This window comes from Anolis sagrei, chromosome 4 (genome assembly GCF_037176765.1).
Source record: "Anolis sagrei isolate rAnoSag1 chromosome 4, rAnoSag1.mat, whole genome shotgun sequence".
Lineage (NCBI taxonomy): Eukaryota > Metazoa > Chordata > Lepidosauria > Squamata > Dactyloidae > Anolis > Anolis sagrei.
The window spans coordinates 173884161-173905846 of NC_090024.1; the positions used below are offsets into that span (position 1 = coordinate 173884161).

The 21686-nt window shown below is 37.9% G+C and overlaps 1 protein-coding gene across 3 annotated transcripts in view; it reads right to left on the bottom strand.

Moving 5' to 3' along the window:
• Positions 1 to 21686, bottom strand: part of ZFYVE9 (zinc finger FYVE-type containing 9) — an 82867-nt gene that overhangs the window by 41452 nt on the left and 19729 nt on the right. For all 3 annotated transcript variants that reach the window (XM_067467883.1, XM_067467884.1, XM_060773506.2), the window contains 2 exons: positions 21085 to 21188; positions 7033 to 9119 (listed from right to left, as the gene is read on the bottom strand). In XM_067467883.1, the coding sequence (XP_067323984.1) occupies positions 7033 to 9119; positions 21085 to 21154 (2157 nt within the window). In that variant the 5' untranslated portion in view covers positions 21155 to 21188. The remainder of the gene's footprint in view (positions 1 to 7032; positions 9120 to 21084; positions 21189 to 21686) is intronic.

A 21686-nucleotide genomic window follows, 5' to 3' on the forward strand; every position in this document is an offset into this window, starting at 1 on the left:
TAGATTGGTATTTTCAAGACAAAACACTCTTCATTATTAAATATTTATTGAATGTATACACCACTTTTCTCCTGAGAGGAGATTCAAGGCAACTACATGGAGAAATGCTTCGAAACAAAAAACAAACAAAGCAAAATTATATGTTTATTACAAGTGTAAAACCAATTATATGAATTTCAAATAGAACAGCTATCTAATCAATTAAGAAGTTAGCATTCTAGAGATGAACACATATTTGATTCCTATTAAGTCACTCTCATCAAAGCACAATGTTTAAAATATAATGTCTTTCCCATTTTAACATGTTAACTAGAAATTTAAAAACAAGATTTTTAAAGAAAGTAAATATTTACTCACTGTGAAAGCAATCACAATAGGACTTTCTTGAAAGAGTTGTTTTAAAGCAAACAGAATAGCATGGGGGGCAAGTGTTTGGTTGCTCAGTTCAAGACCCACTGCAATTACATTTAAATTATTTCCCACTGTTTTCTTGACTGCTATCCCTTCTGCTCGCTTGCTATAATACCTACAGATGTCACTTAGAAGCTCACATATGGCATGGAGGTGACAGATAATCATTTAGGACAGCTCTCTGCTGGCAAATGTGAAACATTTACGACAGTAAACTGCCACTACTTTCAACCCCATTTTCTCCAAGTGGTCATCTAACCATTCTCACTTATTGATCTGTATTGGTGTAGAACACGATTTCAAAACTTTGCAGATCTACAGATTTTTGCTAATCACTTCATCCATTCTCCTTATCCATTCTGCCCTCAACTGCTCATCATTCGGGGGGGGGGGGGGGGGAGGCACATTATAGATTTATAAGTGGTGTATTCAAGTCAGCTATCAAGCTATAGTGACACTATGAATTCCACAGGGTTTTCATCAGCAAAAAAAAATCAAAGGTGGTTTTTCCAGTTCCATCCTCTGAACTACAGCTTACATCATCTGGCATTCATATTTGGTCTCCTATCAAAGTCCTAACCAGAACTGATCCCTGCTTTAGCCTCCAAGACCAGACAAGATCTGGCATCATTAAGGTATTCAGGCAGCACTAGCTGTACTTTATCTGGACTTAAATATGCTCCTTCCTATATTTTTCTATAACAGTATTTCAGAGAATCTTCTGGCTAGGATTCTACTGTCACATGCCTGTTCCCCGAGCCAAACCAGAAAGACCTGAGAGGCAAAATGGAAGGGTCTCATTTCTAGAATAAAGGGGAAAGATAGATATAAAGAATTAAGTAAGACCATCCCCATGAATGAACAATTATAATAATATAATGTGCTTATTATATTATAATAAGCATAGCAAAAGTAAACTGTTCCGGTAAGGAGGAGACGGAGGAGAAATGATATAAAATGGAATACAGCATGATGAAGAAAACAAATGAATACTTTTGAGAAACTTTGATAGATGGTTGTGTACCTTTGTATTATGTAAAGAGAAGTCAAGGGTAGAGGTTCTCAGGAAGGACTGGGGAGGTGGTGGGATTGGGGAAAAATACTTGTATTTTGATTGTTGAATTTCGAAGATTGTTTCTGTGTATGTATATACAATTTTAAAAAATTTCAAGAAAAACCATGTCTGTCCCTAATCAAACAAAATAGTGCTCACTGTAATATTTGCAAATTTATGCTGGTGTGTTCTTTTCTGAATCTTCCTATATTGTCTTATTTACAATCCATCTCTTCGAGGCAATCATTTTGTTACTGAAGATGTTACTGTTTAGATGAGAATCACTTTATTCATCAAGATCTCTGTGTTTCACACAAATGGGCTGTTCTGTGTCTCTGCAGACTCTGTCAGAAACTTGTAGAATTGAGCAAAGCAGTTTGATATGAGTCTTGTCCTATCCCACTTCACATGCTTCAACAGCTCTTTTTCATCAGTTCATTTTTGTCTACCTTAGCAATCATGGTTTGTGTATCCTCTTCTGCTATATGGCAGATACAAAAAACTGTCCATCCTCCAAACTCATCAAGACAGCCAAAAAGGGCACAACAGACGCCTTTGGAATAATAGATGTTCTCAAGTTCCTAGCAATCTTAGGGCACAGAGGATAGACTTTTTCCTGATGAGAGTCAGTCTGGCAGCCACAGTAGGTCATATTGACTTTCCTTGTTTCTTGATCCTTATGTCAGATTGTTCCTGAGAGGTTTCAAGCACCTTTAGATGAGATTGCTATCTATAGAACCTGCATGCGATCTTTGACTTGTCTTGTTGCATCTTAAGAATAAACCTTTTGAAGCTTTAGCTACCTGTGACATCAGACTACTTATCTCAAAATGGCTTTCCTGGTCACAGTAAAACTTGGCACACCAAGCTAATGAGCTGGTTGCTCTCCACTGTGATCCACCTTTCTTGCAGCTTCAAAAAGAAAAGGTTTGTGGGTTGCCATGAGTTTTTCAGGCTGTAAAGGTTTCCTTGCACATTGACATCTTTTTCTTGTCCAATGTTGTTTCATCAGGACGACTTTCACCAGTATTTTACCCCTTTCCCTTTTACTCCATGTCTCATATCTTTAATATCAGGTTTTGACTTTCTACTTCAATTGAAACACTTTTGCACCACATTCTATCTTATTGTTTGCTGTGTGGGTCCTGTGAAAGGTCTATGAAATGACTACAATTCTGCAGACCAGGGACTGAATTCCTGTTCAGCCCTGGAAATACACTGTGTGATCTTGGAAGAGCAACCTCCCTTTGAACAAATCTTTCCAAGAAACCTTGTGATAGGTTTGAGTTAGGATCTCTGTAAGTCAGAAATGACTTGAAGTCACACAGAATATTAACTGGCAAGCTTAATAACTCGTAAAATAGAGAAACTTGTTAGCAATGGAAATTTTGAAGTTTATTTAGCACATTGTGAGAGCTAATTCTAACTGGCTACTTTCAATCTTTCTGTTATTGTTGTGTGCCTCCAAGTCGTTTCCAACCTATGGCCACTCTATCACAGTGTTTTCTTGGCAAGATTTGGTCACAAGGGGGTTGCCCTGGTCTTCTTCCACAGCTGAGAGACTAAGACTCACCCAAGATCACCCAGCGGGTGATCACGGCTGAGCGAGGAGTCAAACCCTGGTCTCCACAGTTGTAGTACAATGCTCAAACGACTATACTACATTGGTTCACAATATCCCATAGCTATTTGGGGTGTTTTTCAGAGTTTTGTTTTATGTTCATTTGTTTGGAGGAAGTGCCTTATGTATACATATCTAGTGCAATTTGGGGACTTGGCTGTACTGTAAATGCAAATTTGGCAAACTAAGAGCAACTAATGTTACATGGCTGCTGAAAATGCAGACCTCAGACCATCTTTTCACATAGGTAACACCATTTTATGGAGTATAAAAATCAGAGCAAAAAAGAAACAATCAAATGTTTTCTCCATTAGCTAAAGACAATGAAGTTTTATCTCAACAGTAATGAGTACAGATGAAATCATGGAACTCGTTTTAAGAATGTAAAGGTATTTGTGACCTGAATATTCCAAAGCAGAAGTGTCAAACTCAAGGCCCGTGAGCCTAATTCAGTCCTCCATGTCATTATGTGGTCCATGAGCTTTCAATGCTAGGGCAATATTGTTACAATTACAAATTACAATTACAAATGTCTTTTTGAAGACAACCATAAGGATGATGTGGCCCTTGGTGAAAATGGGTTTGACCCCCCTGCCTTAAAGGCACTAGAGCCCATGTGATCTTGGAAGCTAAGTGAAGTCAGCTCTGGTTAGGTCTTGGATGGAAGACTGCCAATGAACATTATAGGTAATGTTTCAGTAAAATGGATTGGCAGAATCATCTCTGAATATTGTTTATCTAGGAAAACTCTTTGAAATAGATGGGGTGACCATAAATTTACATGTGAATTGAAGGCATACACACAAAGTACAGCCTTCTATATGCTGGACTGCAACTCCCAGCATTCCTCATTATTGGGGCTGCTAATAGGAATACAATTCAGTAACATCTGAAAGGCTGATCTTTGCCTGACTATAGTTTAAAAGATGAGAGACCTTTTTGTATGTACTGAAATCCTATTAGAAGAACAAAACACAGTAGCTTTTCAATTAAAAAGAACCAGATTAGTCATTACATAAAACACCATGTTTTAACAAGACTACATGACTGTGCTGCCTTTGCATCTTTTATTCATCTTCTATTCTTAGATGAAAACAATATTCAAGTCTGCATTTTGAATAAGGCCCCAAGCTATATTACCACAGATTTTAATTGCAATTAAGTTCTCTAAATAGAATTGCTCATGTAACCAAACAGCATTCATAGTTAATTTGGATGTACCAGCAATGTTGGGGGAACCCCAAAGTTTCCACAAGTATACTTTTTAAATAAAAACTCAGTAGAAAGAATGCACACACATCAAAACTCAAGCTTACATATTCTTCAGAAAAATAGACATAAAGACTAGCTAGCTTTTTATATGCTGCTGTATGCTTTCAATTGAAAAATCTAATTTGTGAGGAACAGATATTACCTGGTCCTCTGTAAATATCAGAATAGCGTACTGCCTGGTCATCTGCAGCAAATAAGAGAATATTCCAGGGAACTAGACAAAACATTTTTAGAAGGTTCTTTTCTCTAAAACCACAAATGACTTACAGTTACATGCAAACGGACAGGCAAGAAATATTTTGAGAACAAGGCATTTTTGTTGACTTAACTAGTATTTGTACCACTGGCCACAAAACAAACATGAATACAGTCAAAACTACATTATATGTATATTTAAATGTGATAGATTATGTATGGTTATAAATATGGAACCCTTAAATATGAGAGTAAACACATAACATATTATGTGGGGTTAATGTATATTTATAATGCTATGTTTTATCATCTTTGTGTCTGATTGTATATGTTTTATGTTCTGTCCTTTAATGGAAACGATATCACAAATAAATATTATTATTTTTGTCACTTTTATAAGCAACTGCTTTATCCACAACCCATGTAATGGTTGTTTGGATGTCACGATATCTCCTCTCAACACCTAAGAGGAGTGCTAGGGTTTTTTTACAATAATGGCACCCAAAAGGGATGGGATCATGAGAAAACCACTTAATACAGGGATGCACAATTTTTCAACGACAATGGCAGTCATGCCAAAAATTGGACTCAACAAGCTTTTTCCCACTCATCATGCCCAATTCATCCCATGTTTCAAAACAAAGGCAGGAATGGAGTGCTGCCGCCAAAGTGTTCCATGTATTTCCAGGCAGGAAGAGCTAACTTCTCTCTACCTCTCTCAATGACAAAACCAGGAAAAAAGCAAAGGCTATTGGGTTTCACATTTTGATGCCATACCATGGACATTCAGGCAGTGGTGACCAGTATTCCCACCCAAAGTGTGGACAAGCTCTGCATTCTGTAATCCAAAAAAAAAAAGAAACGTTGCCAAGCTCAGCTTCTATCCTGTCTACCTTTTGTATACCAGAGAAAAAAATCTAAAAAGGAGAATTGCAGGTGAGGTGACACAAAAGTCAGTCTCCAGATTGAAGTTCAGCACTAAAAACATGACAACATAAACTTACCTCTCTAGCTTTAAAGTTTTCCACACATCACACACCATAGGGCCGCACCACACTCAGAACACCGTTTAAGCATTATCAAAATATGTGCATAGATGGTGGGCTAGATGGATGACCTACCCAATCTATTTTAAACTATGAATTTTAAACGGATATATTGAAGTTTATGTATGATGTATTGTGTTTTAATCTTATGTTTACGTGTTTTATGTATCTTTAGTTATATATTGCATTTAGTTTATGCTGTAGCCTGTCTAGAGTGTTGGAGAGAGGTGCGTAAGAGATACAATTCATTACATTTTTATTTGAGTTGCAAAAATAAATCTAAAAATAAACAAATAAATGTGTGGAAGCTTTACTTGCCCTGTGCCTAGTTGGATGTGAAGAGAACAATTTAAACTCTTTATTACAATACGCTTTCCACTAAAGAATATAACTAGTTTTAAGAGTTTAAATTAAAGCACTTCAATAACAGACAAACATATTGGTACTGTTATATATAATCTAAATAAGCTATCGTGTAATGACAATGATCAGATAAAAGGAAAACTGATAATTCAATAATTTATTATTATTCTTTTACTGACACTAAAACACAGTATGTCACAGCAAACGAGATATATGTGCTGGATTTCTATTATTATATTTATTTATACCCTGCTTCATCTCTCCCGAAGGAGACAACTCTACAAAAATGAGTGCAACCCAACTTTCTGAACATGGATCTTTTGAAGTATTTCTAGGAAATTGTCATTTTTTTCCTTTTTCTCTTACTCTTCTTATTCTATCTGTATTCTATTTTGTCTTCTTTTCCTCTTTTTTCTATCAAGATTTTAAACATGTATGATAAAATAACAATAAAGACATATAAAGAAAACTGTCACAGTTAAAGCGTATAATGTGAGAATATAATTAATAGATAAGAAAGAATAGGGACATCTTTTTAAAACAATACCTGTAATACCATTATTAGCCATCTGTTATTCTCAATAATTACAAAAAAACCAAATGCTTACTATGCCTTGACATGTATTCTTGACATGTTGAAAAAAAACATGTCAAGAATGCTTCAAACCAAGAAAGGTTTAGAGCAACTATTTTAGAGGGATTAAGGACCTCATCTCACTAGAAAATGAATCTACTTAAAATCTGGATGCTGCCTCCTGCAGAATTCTGGAGTTTGTAGTTTAGGGAGGAGCCTTTAACAGCCTCACTAAACTATAAACTCCAGAATTCTGCAGGAGGAAGAAACCAGATTTAAAGTGGATTCATTCTCTAGTGTGATACAGTTGTACGGCTGTGAAAGGTCAAATACCCACATTAGACACTCTTAGATAGGTCACATACTCTCAGTCTCATGCAAAGGCAACAGTAAATCCCCTCTGTAAGTTAGAAATGAATTGAAGGCACACAATAACACAATTATGTTACCATGGCTTCTATCATTTAAAGGAATCTATTATTAAATACAAACTCACCTTTCCACAGGCTCTGCAATGATGCCGTCTTTTAGTGAAAGTAAATCTGGCTTCACATTTCATGCAGTTTGGTGCTTGAGAATCTGGAACCCACACTGGAGCTACTTCACCCAGAGTAGTAAATGGCTTTCTTGTAGGAACTCCAAATTGGCCAGCTCCAAGGTCATTGTCTGGACTATCGGAGGCTGCTGCAAGGCACGAACTGCTAGAAACCCCAGGCTCAGACTCATCTGAATGCTCCCCCACAATATCCACAATGGAGGCATTCAGGGATGTTTCGTCAGAAAACACATTTGCTGCTGGGTGTTCTGAAACTTTTGATTTTCCAGATACATCATTTTTGTTTTTACTGTTACTAACACTATTTGGGGGAACAAGGTCATTTTGTAAATGGTCCAATAATGGCTTTGGAATTTGCAATTTTAGATTTGTAGGCTGCTTGGGTCGGGCACCACCAAAAGGAACACTGAGAGGTTGCAGGTTAGCTGCTGGTTTTGGTGATGCTTGACTTGCTTCCGTTGGTACCTGATTACAGAAATTATGTAAATATTTTTTTTTCATTTGGTCACCAGTGCAATTCAAAATGAGTCCACTCCTGTCTGAGGCTTCATTTCCTCTTTGTTCATAAACATTACTATAACATTCTGATTTGCTCTCTTCTACCTCCTTTTCCTCAGTCACAGAGTCTTCCTTAGAGGGCAAAGTCTTTGGAATATGAGCAAGAACTGAGTTCTGTATTCCATAGGAATCACAACAGTTCGGGAGATCTCTTGATACTGATCTTCCACTGCCATCAGTGGGACTTGGATCTCCAGATTCATCTCCAGATACCTGCTTTAAGTCAAAACCTGCTTCTGCCATACTATCACTGCCATCTCCATTATTAACACAAGATTCCTCTGTGTGCAAGTGTTCTTCATTCTCCCCCTGTGTTTGCTCTTTACTCATCTCATTTTGTTTAGTCAATTCACCATTTGCCATCTCCTGAGATTCTGATAAACAAACTGTCTTATTGAGCAAGTCGGTTGTGCAGAGAATATTTTCAGATTTGTCAGCTTTGTCAGGTTCGTTTTCAAGAGCACTAGGAGCCTGAGAATCCAAATGCCTGCCAGAATGCTCACAGTGATTGCCACTTTCAAATGCATTAAGCTGACAATTTGCAGAGAGTTCAGACATCCCTGGCTGAGACTGCTGGGCTGTCTGCTCTGCTTCCGTGGACAAATCCCCACTGCATGAACTACGTGAACAGTTCCTAGTTTCTCGTTCTGTTCTCTGAGCAGCAACATCAATATCAAAACCCTCGCTTGATGTACAACTTTCCTGAATTTTAATGCTAGGATCAAGTGATCTCTGCAAGGGAAATACATTCATCCCTGGTGCTGCGGTTTCTGAAAACTCAAAGTCTTTATTTGTATTATCTTTCTCTTTGAACAGAGAAGAGGAATATCCACTGGATAAGCAATCAGAAGCAGCAGCAATACAATGTTTAACAGAATCTTCCTCTGTATGCAGCCTGCTTGGTTGTACTTCTTTTTCAGTATCCGTATCTTTCTCTGTGGACCCATTTATAGTAACATCAAGGTGATCCGCTTCTTGGGTTTCACTATCCAGTGTAAAGCTAACAGTATCCATTATGGAGGGATCGATGTGATTTTTACAATCCAAAGAATCGGTTTGCAATGTCTTCTTGTCACAGTTATGCATGACAGCTACAACTACAACATTTTTTTCCTCTGATAAACAATTGCCACATTTTCTCTCTGCTTCATCCACAACATTACAGTGAGCACTTTGATTACCATTTCTCTTTATTAGTTGATCCTCTGTTGTCATCTGATCATCAATCCACATGTTTGGGATTTCTTGGCTCATATTAAGATTTTTTCCATTGGAACAGTGGGGACCACTACCTCTTGATCCAGAGGCTAAATGAGATAGGGACAAAGTCTTTAATTTCTGAGGACATTCATTAACAATTGTAGATTCGTTCACATTGGCTAGAGCTGGATTAAAAGACAGCCGATGAGAAGGAGGATCTAGAATCTGATTCCACTTTGCATCTAACAATGTAGGTGAAACAGCTTCATCTGAAAAAGAAAAGAAAAAAAAGAAAATCAATCTATAATATAATTAAGGTGTTTATTATTCTATACGGGGGCATATGCTTGACCCCAGTTTAACCACAGTATGTTATCTACTGTGCCCAAGAAGGTAATAATAAAACCGTTTGAGGCCCTTTCCACACAGCTAAATAAAATCCCACATTTTCTGCTTTGAATTGGAATATATGGCAGTATGGACTCAGATAACCCAGTTCAAAGCAGACATTGTGGGATTTTCTGCCTTGATATTCTGGGTTATATGGCTGTGTGGAATGGCCCTGAGACATGATCTCTCAACTAATTCTGGTCTCCCCTGAACAATTAATTTACATTTCTGCATTGTCTGCTCTAGAATGTGCACACTTGTGAATAATTTTTGAGTAACCCTTTTATTTACAATTCAACTGGCATTCCAAATATTCTTGTGTAAATTCACAACTCATCAGCAAAGTAAAGCTGGCCTGCCCCTTGGGGGGGGGGGGGGGCAGGGTATTTCTATTTTGTATGGAACTTTCTGTAAAACAATTTTAAGGAGGTGGTATTGCTAAAACTTTTGTTTTATCCAAATCATCAACCTTAACCTGGATAACACTGGGTTAATCTTTTAATACTCAATTAACCTCGTTCACAAAACCTTCACTTTATTCAACCAATTCCGTTTTATCTACTTACAAGTTACTCTTGAAATATAAATAAATACAGCATTTCACTGCATATTTTTATCCCCTATTTTTGATTGAAAAAAAGGGGGGAGACTATGACATGGTTTATTCCAGCTACCAAGCTTGACTTCTCCAGCAATGCCTGCCCCTTGAAGTGAAGCCCTGTAGTAGCTAACGAGCAGATGTATAGCAGCTGAGTAGAGCGCGACAGTACCAAAGAGCAGGCGCGCGGAGGAATCGCACCCTTCATTCACTTGGCCAGGCAAGTAAGCTAAGGGTGTGAATATTATGCGAGAAATACTAAAATTCCAATTTTGCCCACCCCAAAAATGGGGGTGTGCCTGTAATGTGAAGGTGACTATTATATGAGAAAATATGGTATATAAATATCTGACAAATGACAAACAGCAGCAACACTTAACTGATATACACACACACACATACACACACACCCCAAAATGGTGGTTTCATACAAATAATGTCTTGCACCACTAACATTCATCCACCACTTCACTATCATTTTATCCTCCACATTATTTATTTATTTACAGTATTTCTAGCCCACCTTTTTTAGCCCAAAGGCGACTCAAGGCAGCTTACAAATTGGCAGCAATTTGATGCCACAACAGTAATAAATACCAGTAAGACATTTAACATGACATAATAAAAATCCATATAAAAACCATATAAAACCATTAAAAACATATAATCACCAATGTTAAACTCCAGTTAAATTCATTTTCCATTAGCATTGTCACCAATAATCACCAATGTTAAACACCAGTTAAACTCATTTTCCATTAGCATTGTCTCGCCATTCCATGTTAACTTTCATAGTACCGTATTTATCTACTATGCTGCATTTCCAAAAGCTTGTTTGAAGAGCCAGCCAGGTCTTTACTTTTTTCCAGAAAGTCAGGAGGGAGGGGGCCAATCTAATATTCCTGGGAAGGGAGTTCCACAACTGAGAGGCCACCACTGAGATGACCCTGTCTCTCATCCCCACCAACCATGCCTGAGAAGAAGGCGGGATCGAAACCACGGCCTCCCCAGACAATCTTAAATTCCTAGATGGTTCATAAAGAGAGATACATTCGATCAGGTAAGCTGGGCCGGAACCTTTTAGGGCTTTATAGGCTAACACCAGCACTTTGAATTGTGCCCGGTAGCAAACTGGCAGCCAGTGGAGCTGGAGCAACAGAAAGGTTGTATGCTCCTTGAGCACTGCTTCCATTACCAACCTGGCTGCCGCCCGCTGGACCATTTGAAGCTTCCAGTCTTCAAAGGCAACCCCACATTGAACGCGTTGTAGTAGTCTATACAGGATGTAACCAGAGCGTGGACTACCATGGCCAAGTCAGACTTCCCAAGGTACGGGTGCAGCTGGCACACAAGAATTCCAAGGATGGACGAGTTTTGAGGGAACCCATTCCAGTTAAACTAGTTTTTGTAGGAAATGACAACCTTTTTCAAGCCTTCTCTGGAAATGTTTATCTATGATCCTGCTGCTTACTGTTTGTATATATATTCTGGTATGCAGTTTCCTTTACTCGATGGTTCCTGAGAAGTTGTAGGAGGGGTTGCAGACCACATGATCACTACAGACAGACTATAGCAGACTGCAGACTACTGCAGATCTCTCTCTCTCTTCTTTTTTCACTATGTGACCTGTTGATAGCCGTTTTGTTATAAGAGAGATATCCTGACCGGATGGCACAGAGAGTTATCTCAAACATATCTGAAACTGGACTGACAAGTTTTGTACTTGTGTATGCTGAACACATAAAGGTTGCGAATAAAACAAATATGTTATTTTTATTCTAGTCTACGGTACTTCATTTTTGTCTCTTGAGTGCATGATATAAAACAAGTTGTTTTATGGAAGTATATATTTTTGGGCACTGAAAAACACTTCTAAAGCTCTACTTTTTTACAGTGGCAAATCTCTGTTTTCCTAACAGATCAGAGATAACAGGTTATTCAGTCTAACAACTGAAACCATTGCCTAGCATTCTATCTGGTTGTATACCTCATGAGAAGATTCTACTCTAAAGGGATTTTGGCTCTTTTCTAAAAGGTCATACTTTTCTAAAAAGTTTATGATCTCCAAAAGATGTTTTTCTAAAAGGTTATAAATGCTATTTTCCAAAAGCTTTTAGCCAAGAACAAATGAGATCTTAGTTCATAGGGGAAGAAATGGACTGGCATATTTTTATGTGTATCACAGAAGACTCCAATCTGAATCAAAGCTACATTGTGAATTGGTTTAATCCCATGGCAGACTTCAAAACACCTCATCTTTTAACCACCCTAAAGAAGTTTACCAAGGACCCCAGTGCTGCAGGTTTTCCTGCACAGTAAGCAAAAAGGCGGCATTTTTCTTTTATAAGCATGGTTTTATGCACTCCCCAACTGTTTACAAGTAAATCTATCTGCCAAGAAACCTTACAGAAGCTCAAATTCATGCATGCATGCCTACATGTATGTATGTATGTGTGTATGCTATCTTTCTCCTAGAATGAGACACAAGGCATTTATGCATTCATAAACAAGGTATACCAGGACAGTTTAAAAGGCAAAACTCTTCTTTTAAAGAAAAGGTGAAGTTCTCTACACATCACCAAGCTTCAAAATTTCAAAACTAGTGGCAACAACTGCAGCAGAATATGGCTGCCACTAGTTCAAAAGATAATGGTCTTGTGAACTCATGCAAACTGCCCACTTTGGTTCAAATTTATGGTGTTTTCCTGTCTTTAAAACTATTATTTGCCATGCCTGTGAGGGAAAATAGCAATTTTAGGAACATTCCTCTCTATGTACCAGACTCCTGAACTATAGTGATTGCCTTCAAACACATTATTTTTAAAGAAAGATCAGAAACATATAAAAACACTAGCTGTACCCGGCCACACGTTGCTGTGGCCCATTGTGGAGAAATGGGAAAGAAAGAAAAGAGGAAGAGCTGGTTTCTAAGCTATCAATACACAACTGAAGTGGCAAAGTGTCAACCTAAGATACGCCCATTTCAGTCTCCTCGTGGCCAAAGGGTTATATGGATGTGTGGAAGGGCCCTGGGTTACCTGAGCCCACACTGCCATATAACCCAGTTCAAAGTTATTATATAGGAATTATTATTATTATTATTATAGATATTATCATAGGCATCTAGATATTATTATTATAGACACTGATATTAAAGGCATAAAGGTATTATTATAGACATTATTTATTTATTTATTTATTTCATATCAAAAAGCATTGTATAAATTAGTATAAAACTGATAATAAAATAGAAGGGCACAAGGGTTAAATATCTTTCGAGCAAAAACAGGCAACAGATGTATGGATGTTATTACAGACTTATAGATATTATTATAGGCATATAGAAATTATTATTATTATTATTATTATTATTATTATTATTATAGACATAGATATTATAATCATATAGGTATTATTATCATTATAGATGTATAGATATTGTTAACATACAAGCTCCCTCTGTCAGATCCAGCTCCCCATACGGGGACATGAGAGAACCTATCACAAGGATGGGAAAACATCAAAACATTCAGGCAACGTCCCCTGGGCAACACCCTTGCAGACGGCCAATTCTTTCACACCAGAAGTGACTTGCAGTTTCTCAAGTCACTCCTGACATGAAAAAAAATTAGAGGTATAGATATTTTTATTAGTATTGACATAGATATTCTTATAAGCATATAGATATTATTATTATTATTATTATTATAGATATGATATTGCTATTATTATTACAGAGGTATAGATATTTTATTATTATAGACGTAGATATTATCATAGGCATATAGGTATTATTATAGGTATTATTGACAGACAGATATTATTATTAGAGACCTAAAGATATTATTATAGGCATCTAGACATTATTATTACAGACTTGCAGGTATTTTTATTGACACGTAGATATTATATTGTTATAGACATATCGATATATTATAGACATATAGATATTATTATAATAGACCTATATATTATTATCATTATTACAGATATAGACATTATTATTAAAGACTGATCAATATTATTAAGATAGATATATAGATATTATTATTGTAGATATTGTAGCCCAGGGTTGCTATAAAGTAAAAAATGGATGGCCATCCGTCGAGAGTTCTTTGGTTGTGCCTTCCTGGACAGCCTTTCCTAAGTCACAGAGCATGCATTTCCTGTTTTGTCCTTTCTTTTGAGTACTGGACTTCATTTCCCAGAATTCCTTCCCATAACTCAATATGGGAGAGCTTTCTGGGAGTTTAAGTGTGTAGAGATATGTGTGTATATACACATATACTCTTATACACATACAGAATCCCTCCCCTGTGAGTTCCCAGCAGCCCAATGGAGGTGCCTCCATGCTGCTGACCCAGAGCCCCGAGTCTCAGGCAGCCATGAGGGAAAGGAAAGGGAGGGGGTGGATCTGGAGGAGCGTGCTCTCTCTCTCTCTCTCTCTCTCAATCCTTCCTTCCTTCCTTCCTCCCCTCCCTCTCCTGACCGGCTTTTTAAAATGCCCAAGCAGCAATGCAATGGGAGAAAGGAAGGAAGGAAGCAGGCAGCACCTCCAGGAGGGAGAGCAGGCTAGCTCTAGGTATGATGAGGAGGATGCTGCCTCCCTTTCTCTCTGGGCTGGCAAGAAGGAGGTGAAATGCTTTGGACCAGAAGTGTTTGGGAGAGGAGAGGCAAGGGCTAGCGAAAGGGAAAGATGGGGCACCTTTTCCTCCCTCTCTCAAGCCGCCTCTCTCTCAGCTGTTGGTTTTTTTCCCCTTCGTGCAGGAGGGAGGGGAGGGGCGGGGGAGAGTGTCCTTTTAATGCATGCTTGTGGGGGTTTAAGATCTTTCCGGTTTTTTTTTTGGTTTTTTTGGGGGGGGGGGTTGAGTGAAGGACATAGATTGCTTTGGTTGGTGTCTTGTGTCCAAATTTGGGGTCAATTTGCCCAGCGGTTTTTGAGTTCTGTTAATCACACAAACGAACATGACATTTTTATTTATATAGATTCAGACATTTCTCGTTAGGTGAAACTTAGCTAGCAATGTAGATTTGTTATTTCAATGAGCTTTTAAGAGGCTTAGAATATCTCTTCATATTATTCCATATTTTTGCATAAGTTAAAATCTCGACTGCTATATTTAGATGCAATTCAGAGGAATGAAAAAATCAGCTCAGATCGGAACATGGAAAGACCAAACTACATCTGACAGTATACAAGTTATGCAATGCAATTTGGGACAGTATAGTGTAGTAAACCGAACACAGTGACAATTTTGAAGATGAATGGGATAGAGTAATCTTTATCTTTAATCATGAAGTTTGTTGGGCACCCTTGGAATTAATATATCCATGTATCCTAACCTACAGTGAAACATAGCACAAAAGTATTAATTTCTGTGCACTGATATAATCCTTTTCTATAAAAACAACCAATAGGGTGCAGTAATGCTTAAAGCATTAAAACAGACCAAAACAATTACAACAGTTTAAAAAACTGATATTGTAAGCAAAACAAAATTATTGCAAAACATTATTTTACTGAAAAATATTATGGAAATTAAAAGTAATGCTACACATTTATCCCTGTACAAAATACTGTAACAGTGTGGTGACATACAAACACACACACACATACATATAACACTTTGGTATACACAGTAATATGGGACCAAAATTGTATCAATTTCAAATACATTTTCATGTTCCCAAAGTGAAAAGAGAGATTATATAAAATTAAATCCACGTACGTATGTTCCATTTATATTAGGGACTTTCCCATTTATAAAACGTCTGCAAAGTTTCTGGGCCACAAGTAAAGAATATCCACTTCCCAGGATAATGCTACCAAATGTGCAAAAGACTACGGTTGTTATGATATAAACAGTCTAAGAAATGAATGGTCATATTTGAAGCCAAGATCTTACAGGGTTCAAGGAGAAGGGGTGTAGTAATTCGTGGCAAAACATCATTTTGTACCCCTAACTCCTTCCCCATATTGCCACTAGGTAACACTCATATGAAACTATACAGAATATCAATATGATATATGTAATGTCATAGGTTTGAAGTTTAGTTTGAAATATTAAAGGATAAATTCATTAATAACTATGAATATTAGTTTAATATTAATACATTTATCTAACTGATTTTGTTTGTTGTTGCTGTGGGCCCTCAAGTAATTTCTGAATTATGGTGACCTTAAGGCCAATCTACCATGTGGCCTTCTTGGCATGACTTGTTTTTGTTTTGGGGTTTTTGAGGGGGTTGCCTTTTTTCCTTTCTGAGGTGGTATGTAATGTCTTTAAGGTCACCTAGTGAATTTCCGTGAGTATTCAAACCCTGGTGTCCAGAGTCCTAGTTCAAATCCAAACTGCTATATCACACTGCAGCTGCTAGTCATCCCTTAATCAAAGAACCATTCCAGCTCATCTGTAGGGAAAAGGATGCTGAAAGACAAAGCTACAATGCCAACTGGGACTATTCTTCCATCCTGCCACTCAGGGTTGTGACTTGTCCCAATGTACAATCTTCACCAAAGGAAACACTGAGGCTTGACATCTGTTCACTTCAAGGAGAATGGAAATAGACTTTCCATATTCCTCCCTACTCTTTTTCTGATTCATACCTTCCATGAGTATAATAATGGTACATGGAAACAAGAGAAACATCTGTAAACCTGGAGTAACCACAAGTAGGGGGAGGGAACCACTTAGAAAAAGGGAGCATCTCCAAAATAGCCAAATGAGGATTACGTGGTCAAGGAATGGTGACTGGCTAAGAGGAAAAATAACAGAGAGGGCGAATAGTAAGGAGTGAACTAAAAAAAAGAAAAAGTCTTTGCAGCAAAAAAAGAACCATCTTATTTTCTGATTCACACAGAGACCTTTTAATATTCCGCAGAGGTGGATGTGAGCATTATCCATAGACATCAATGGAGAATACACACAGAGAGACATCCCCAAATGGAGAAAAACTCAAGAGCACACCAAAAAGGGACAGAATATTCTTGGCAGGCAGGCAACATTCAATGACTGTTCCAAGTGCTGAAGAAAAGAATGCACAGGCTAAACACCTGAGAAGAAGCTTTCAGCAATGAAACATTTTGGGTTTTTTTCCTATGTAAGCTATTGACCTGAAGGTCAAACGTTAATGGTCAATAGGTAAATCTTGGGTATCTACTAAATCAGGCATTTTTCAAATAGCCATAATAATTCCTTGCACCATCAAATGGAAGATGGAAAGGGGATGTAGCAACATCTTTAATTTTAACAGGTTTTTATTTTACCATCAGCTTCTGCAGCTATAAACTCACTTCTTCAGATGCAGTATAGAGTGATATTAAGGCCTCAGGTTAAGAAACAAGTTAGGCATTGGGTTGTTGTGAGTTTTCTGTGTTGTATGGCCATGTTCCAGAAACATTCTCTCCTGTTATTTCGCCCACATCTATGGCAGGAACCTCAGAGGTTGTGAAATCTGTTGGAAATTAGTCACATGGGATTTATATATCTGTGGAATGTCCAGGGTGGGAGAAAGAACTCTTGTCTGTTGAAGACAGGTGTGAATGTTGCAACTGGCCACCTGGATTAGCATTGAATAGACTTGCAGCTTCAAAGACAGGTTGTTTCCTGCTGGGAGAATCCTTTGTTAGGAGGTGTTAGCTGGTCTTGTTTTTTTAGTGTTTCACTTTATTTCCTCTCCTGATTTTAGAGATTTTTTAATACTGGTAGCCAGATTTTGTTCATTTTCAGGTTCACACCTGCCTCAAGCACACAAGAGTTCTTTCTCCCACCCTGGACATTCCACAGATATATAAACCTCACTTGCCTAGTTTCTAACAGACCTCACAACCTCTGAGAATGCCTGCCATAGATGTGGGTGAAACATTATGCGAAAATGCTTCTTGAATATGGCCATACAGCCCAGAAAACTCACAGCAACCCAGTGTTTCCAGCCATGAAAGCCTTCAACAACAAAAGTTATAATGCCGGGCGCTATCAGCCCTATCAGTACCTGAGGTGATTTGCTCTCTCTTTTAAAAACCTTTTCACACAGCCCTGATAATTCCCTTTCTATAAATTCTACCATTTGCCTAAAGAGATAAACTGCCAATTACAGCATTTTCCCTCAGGCAAACAGTAGCTGGGATAGCAGGGAGCTTATATCAGTAAAATAGCATGCTTCTTGCATATTGCCGTCAGAATTCTTATTCCTCTCCTTAAATCTGTTTTGTTTTTAAGCCCATTCAACATGACCATCTTGTCTCGCTCTGTCTACTATCACAACATTTTCAAAATATTAAAGCTCTGGCAAAGTGAACCAAAGGGCTTTCTTTGTCTCAAATGTGTGTGCGCGCACACATTCACAGCTATGGAATTGTTTTACTTGTGCAACTTCAAGAGAGGAAGTGTTTTCTGAAGTCTTCAGCAGGGGATGTGATGGGATGAAAGGAGAAAACTTTCTCTACAAGGATAAATTGGAAATTACATCAGTGAAACTACCATCTCTCTTGAAAATGTTTATAAATTAGCTGAGCAAAAGTATTGAGCTTGTTGTCATTCACTTCTGATTCAGATCTATAGCTGAATCATATTAAGATCTTTAATAAATGGGGGACATAAGAGCATTTAGATTTAAGACCAATTGAAGGCCTAGTCACCTTAATTTACATACAATATAAAATATATATTTCTAAATCACAGGGAAGAGAGCAGAAATCCTCTTGAAATAGTTACAAAACACAGCAGCTCAAAAACAAAACCAGAAACGTTTGAACAAGTTAATAAAAAAACATTTAAAAAGAACAACATTTTCAAAACAACAATAGTGAAAAACGTTTAAGGAAACAACATAGAACAATTGAGTCTTTAAGGTCAACTTAAAAGCTTCTATGAAACAAACCAAGCAGTTAGTAAGGATGGAAATAAAACATGAAGAACCTTAACTCAGATATTTAAAAGACAAATAAAGTCTAGATCACTTATAGGAATAAACAACCGAAAAGAGGAGCCATTTGGGAATTTAAAATAATTACCATATTTTCTAGCGTATAAGACAACTGGACATATAAGACAACCCCAACTTTTCCAGTTAAAATATAGTTTGGGATATACTTGTGTATAAGATTACTCCTCTTCCCACACACACCAAGTATTTTTTTTAAAAAACATCAGATTTTATTTCAATATCGTAATTTTCCTATTACTGTATCTCCTTCTCTGGCATATGCGCACCTGCACCGCTTCACTACGGTCCTCAGGAGGGAGATCTGGGAGGCAGAGAAGGAGGTATGGTAATAGGATACGGGGGAGGGGGGGCGCAAACAGGTGAAAGAGGTGTATTTTTTTGGCACACCACTGCTCTATCTCTTTTTTCCATACCCCAGGCGTCCTGGACGCCTGCAGCTTGCTCCGCCCTTCACTTACACTTTCCCGGTGAGGCACCCCCTTACTTCATCATCGGGACCACATTAAGTCACTACTTTCCATGAATCCTGGTGAGTGGATTTTCTTCTGCCATACTTGTACAACGCTGCCCAGGCCCGTAGCCAGGATTTCGTTTCGGGGGGGCTGAATTTTTTTTCAGGGGGGGTTTTGGGGGGGGCTGAGTTTCGGGGGGGGGGCTGAGTCTGAGTGAAAGAGGGTCTAGCCTAGCAAACCTTTTGTATCATTACCCCAATACCCCCATGCATATGGGATATATTGAGTATGGTGATCAGATCATGATATGAATAAACATAACAGTTTAAATAATGCACCAATAAGGCCTTTTCGCGAACCACCATGAAAATTTCGGGGGGGGGGGGGGGCTGAAGCCCCCCGAGCCCCCCCCCCCCCCCCCCCTGGCTACATGCCTGACGCTGCCCTTGTTGCTTTCGTACACTTGCTGCATATGGCAGGGATGTGGCCACTGCCTTTTTGGAGCTCCCCGCACCATAACCTGCAACTGAAGATTCTTCAGGCTGGCTCAGAAGTTTCAGCGCCTGCCCTATAAGATGACACCTGGCATATAAGACGACCCCCGACTTTTGAGAAGATTTTCCTGGATTAAAAAGTGATCTTATACACCAGAAAACACAGTAAATATTTTGTTGTCTTACTGCCATATAAGTGTCTAATAAAATTATTAGTGACTGTAGTGATTTTATCTAGGATAATAAAATACCCTAAATGCTTAATTAATTGCCTATCCTCTTATCTCTCAGTTTCTAAAGATATGGAATAAAACCACACACAGCACAACCTACCTCAAAAACATCATCATCATCGTAATTATCATCATTATTTCTATTCTGGAAATTATATTAAAGACTAGAGTGGACTCAATGGTTTGGGAGAAGGAGAAATCTTAATTCAATTGATATAGTCTTTACAATAGGCTAGATGAACCTGGTGGCCTCCACATATTTTGGACAGCTCTCATAAATCCCAGATTAGATTTTCAATAGCCAAAAAGAGATAGAAATGGTAATTCAAAACTACTGGAGGATGCAAATTTGCTTCAATCGGCCAGTCTGTGGTGGAAAGGTGAAAATGAGGTGAAAACACTATCTTTACTTCCCCAGCATTTTGGGGTGGTTGCGGGAGCTGCCGTAAGGAAGGGGTGTGTGCTCCACACTTGTCAGTTTCATTGTATGTGCCTAAATCTGGATCTAACTCAAAGTTAACTGGCCACCACTTAGGGTTAATAGATTTTAAAGTGGTCAGTGCAGGGCTTTAAAGGGTATTTTTATTAATTAGAGCTAATGGAAGGAAGAACACTAAATATGACCAAACTGCAGAAGAAGAATTAGGACACATGCATTCCAATAGAACAGTGGTTCTCAACCTGTGGGTCCCCAGGTGTTTTGGCTTACAACTCCCAGAAATCTCAGTCAGTTTACCAGCTGCGAGGATTCCTGGGAGTTGAAGGCCAAAACATCTGGGGACTCACGGACTGAGAACCACTGTATACCAGAAGAAGGATGGAGACAGATCTTATATCTTTAATTTCCATCTATGCTACATGTAGGAAAGTTTCACCTTGTAAATATTATATGCAATTCTAAAACACTTGAGATCCAATTACCCCAAGGAGACAATTTCACGGACATTTAGAAAAATGATTTTCTATCTAGTAAAACAATTGTAATGTGTTTCTTCTCAAAAGAAAAAAGAACACGTGAATAGATGGCTCCTACAACAGAAGACAAAATACAGACAAACAGAACCACACTCACAGATCCAGAGATCAGTTTGGCTTTTCCAGTCCTAACAAAAGTTACTCACCTTCATTTTGTTCAAATTCATCTAAAACCTTATCAAGGTTATAAGCCTCTGCCTGGAAATAGTTCTCCATTTGTCAGGAATGACACCCAGCTCCGTATCTGAACCTGTCAAGCAGACAGCCAGTTATGAACTTCCAGCAATAGTCCAGCACAACATTGAGAGAATGTTACAAAGCTTAAAATGTAGGCCTTTTGTATGTTGTTTCCTATAAAACACTACTTTTTCTCAAAATTTCTGTACTGTCAAATTCTAAATTTTCTACCAATATCAATCTGCTAGGTAGCTTCAAAAATGAGAAAGCCTTTAAACAAATATAGTTAAATTTAACTATGTCACAAAAATGTAAATCAGGAAGATCTCAGGAAAATACTGAGGGAGAAAAATCGTGAAGAGTGGTGGTGTCTTTGCTCAATAGATTCATTTTTGCTGAAATGCTAATAAAAGAATCTAACAGGCAGTAAATATAAAGGTGAGTTAATTAATACTGAAAACATTTGATAATGGGTAACAGACTGAATGCACAGTAATTAAAGATGAATTATTTTAAATTCTACTCAAGAAAAAGATTTGATACAAAACAAGATGTAAACCTGTGTGAATTT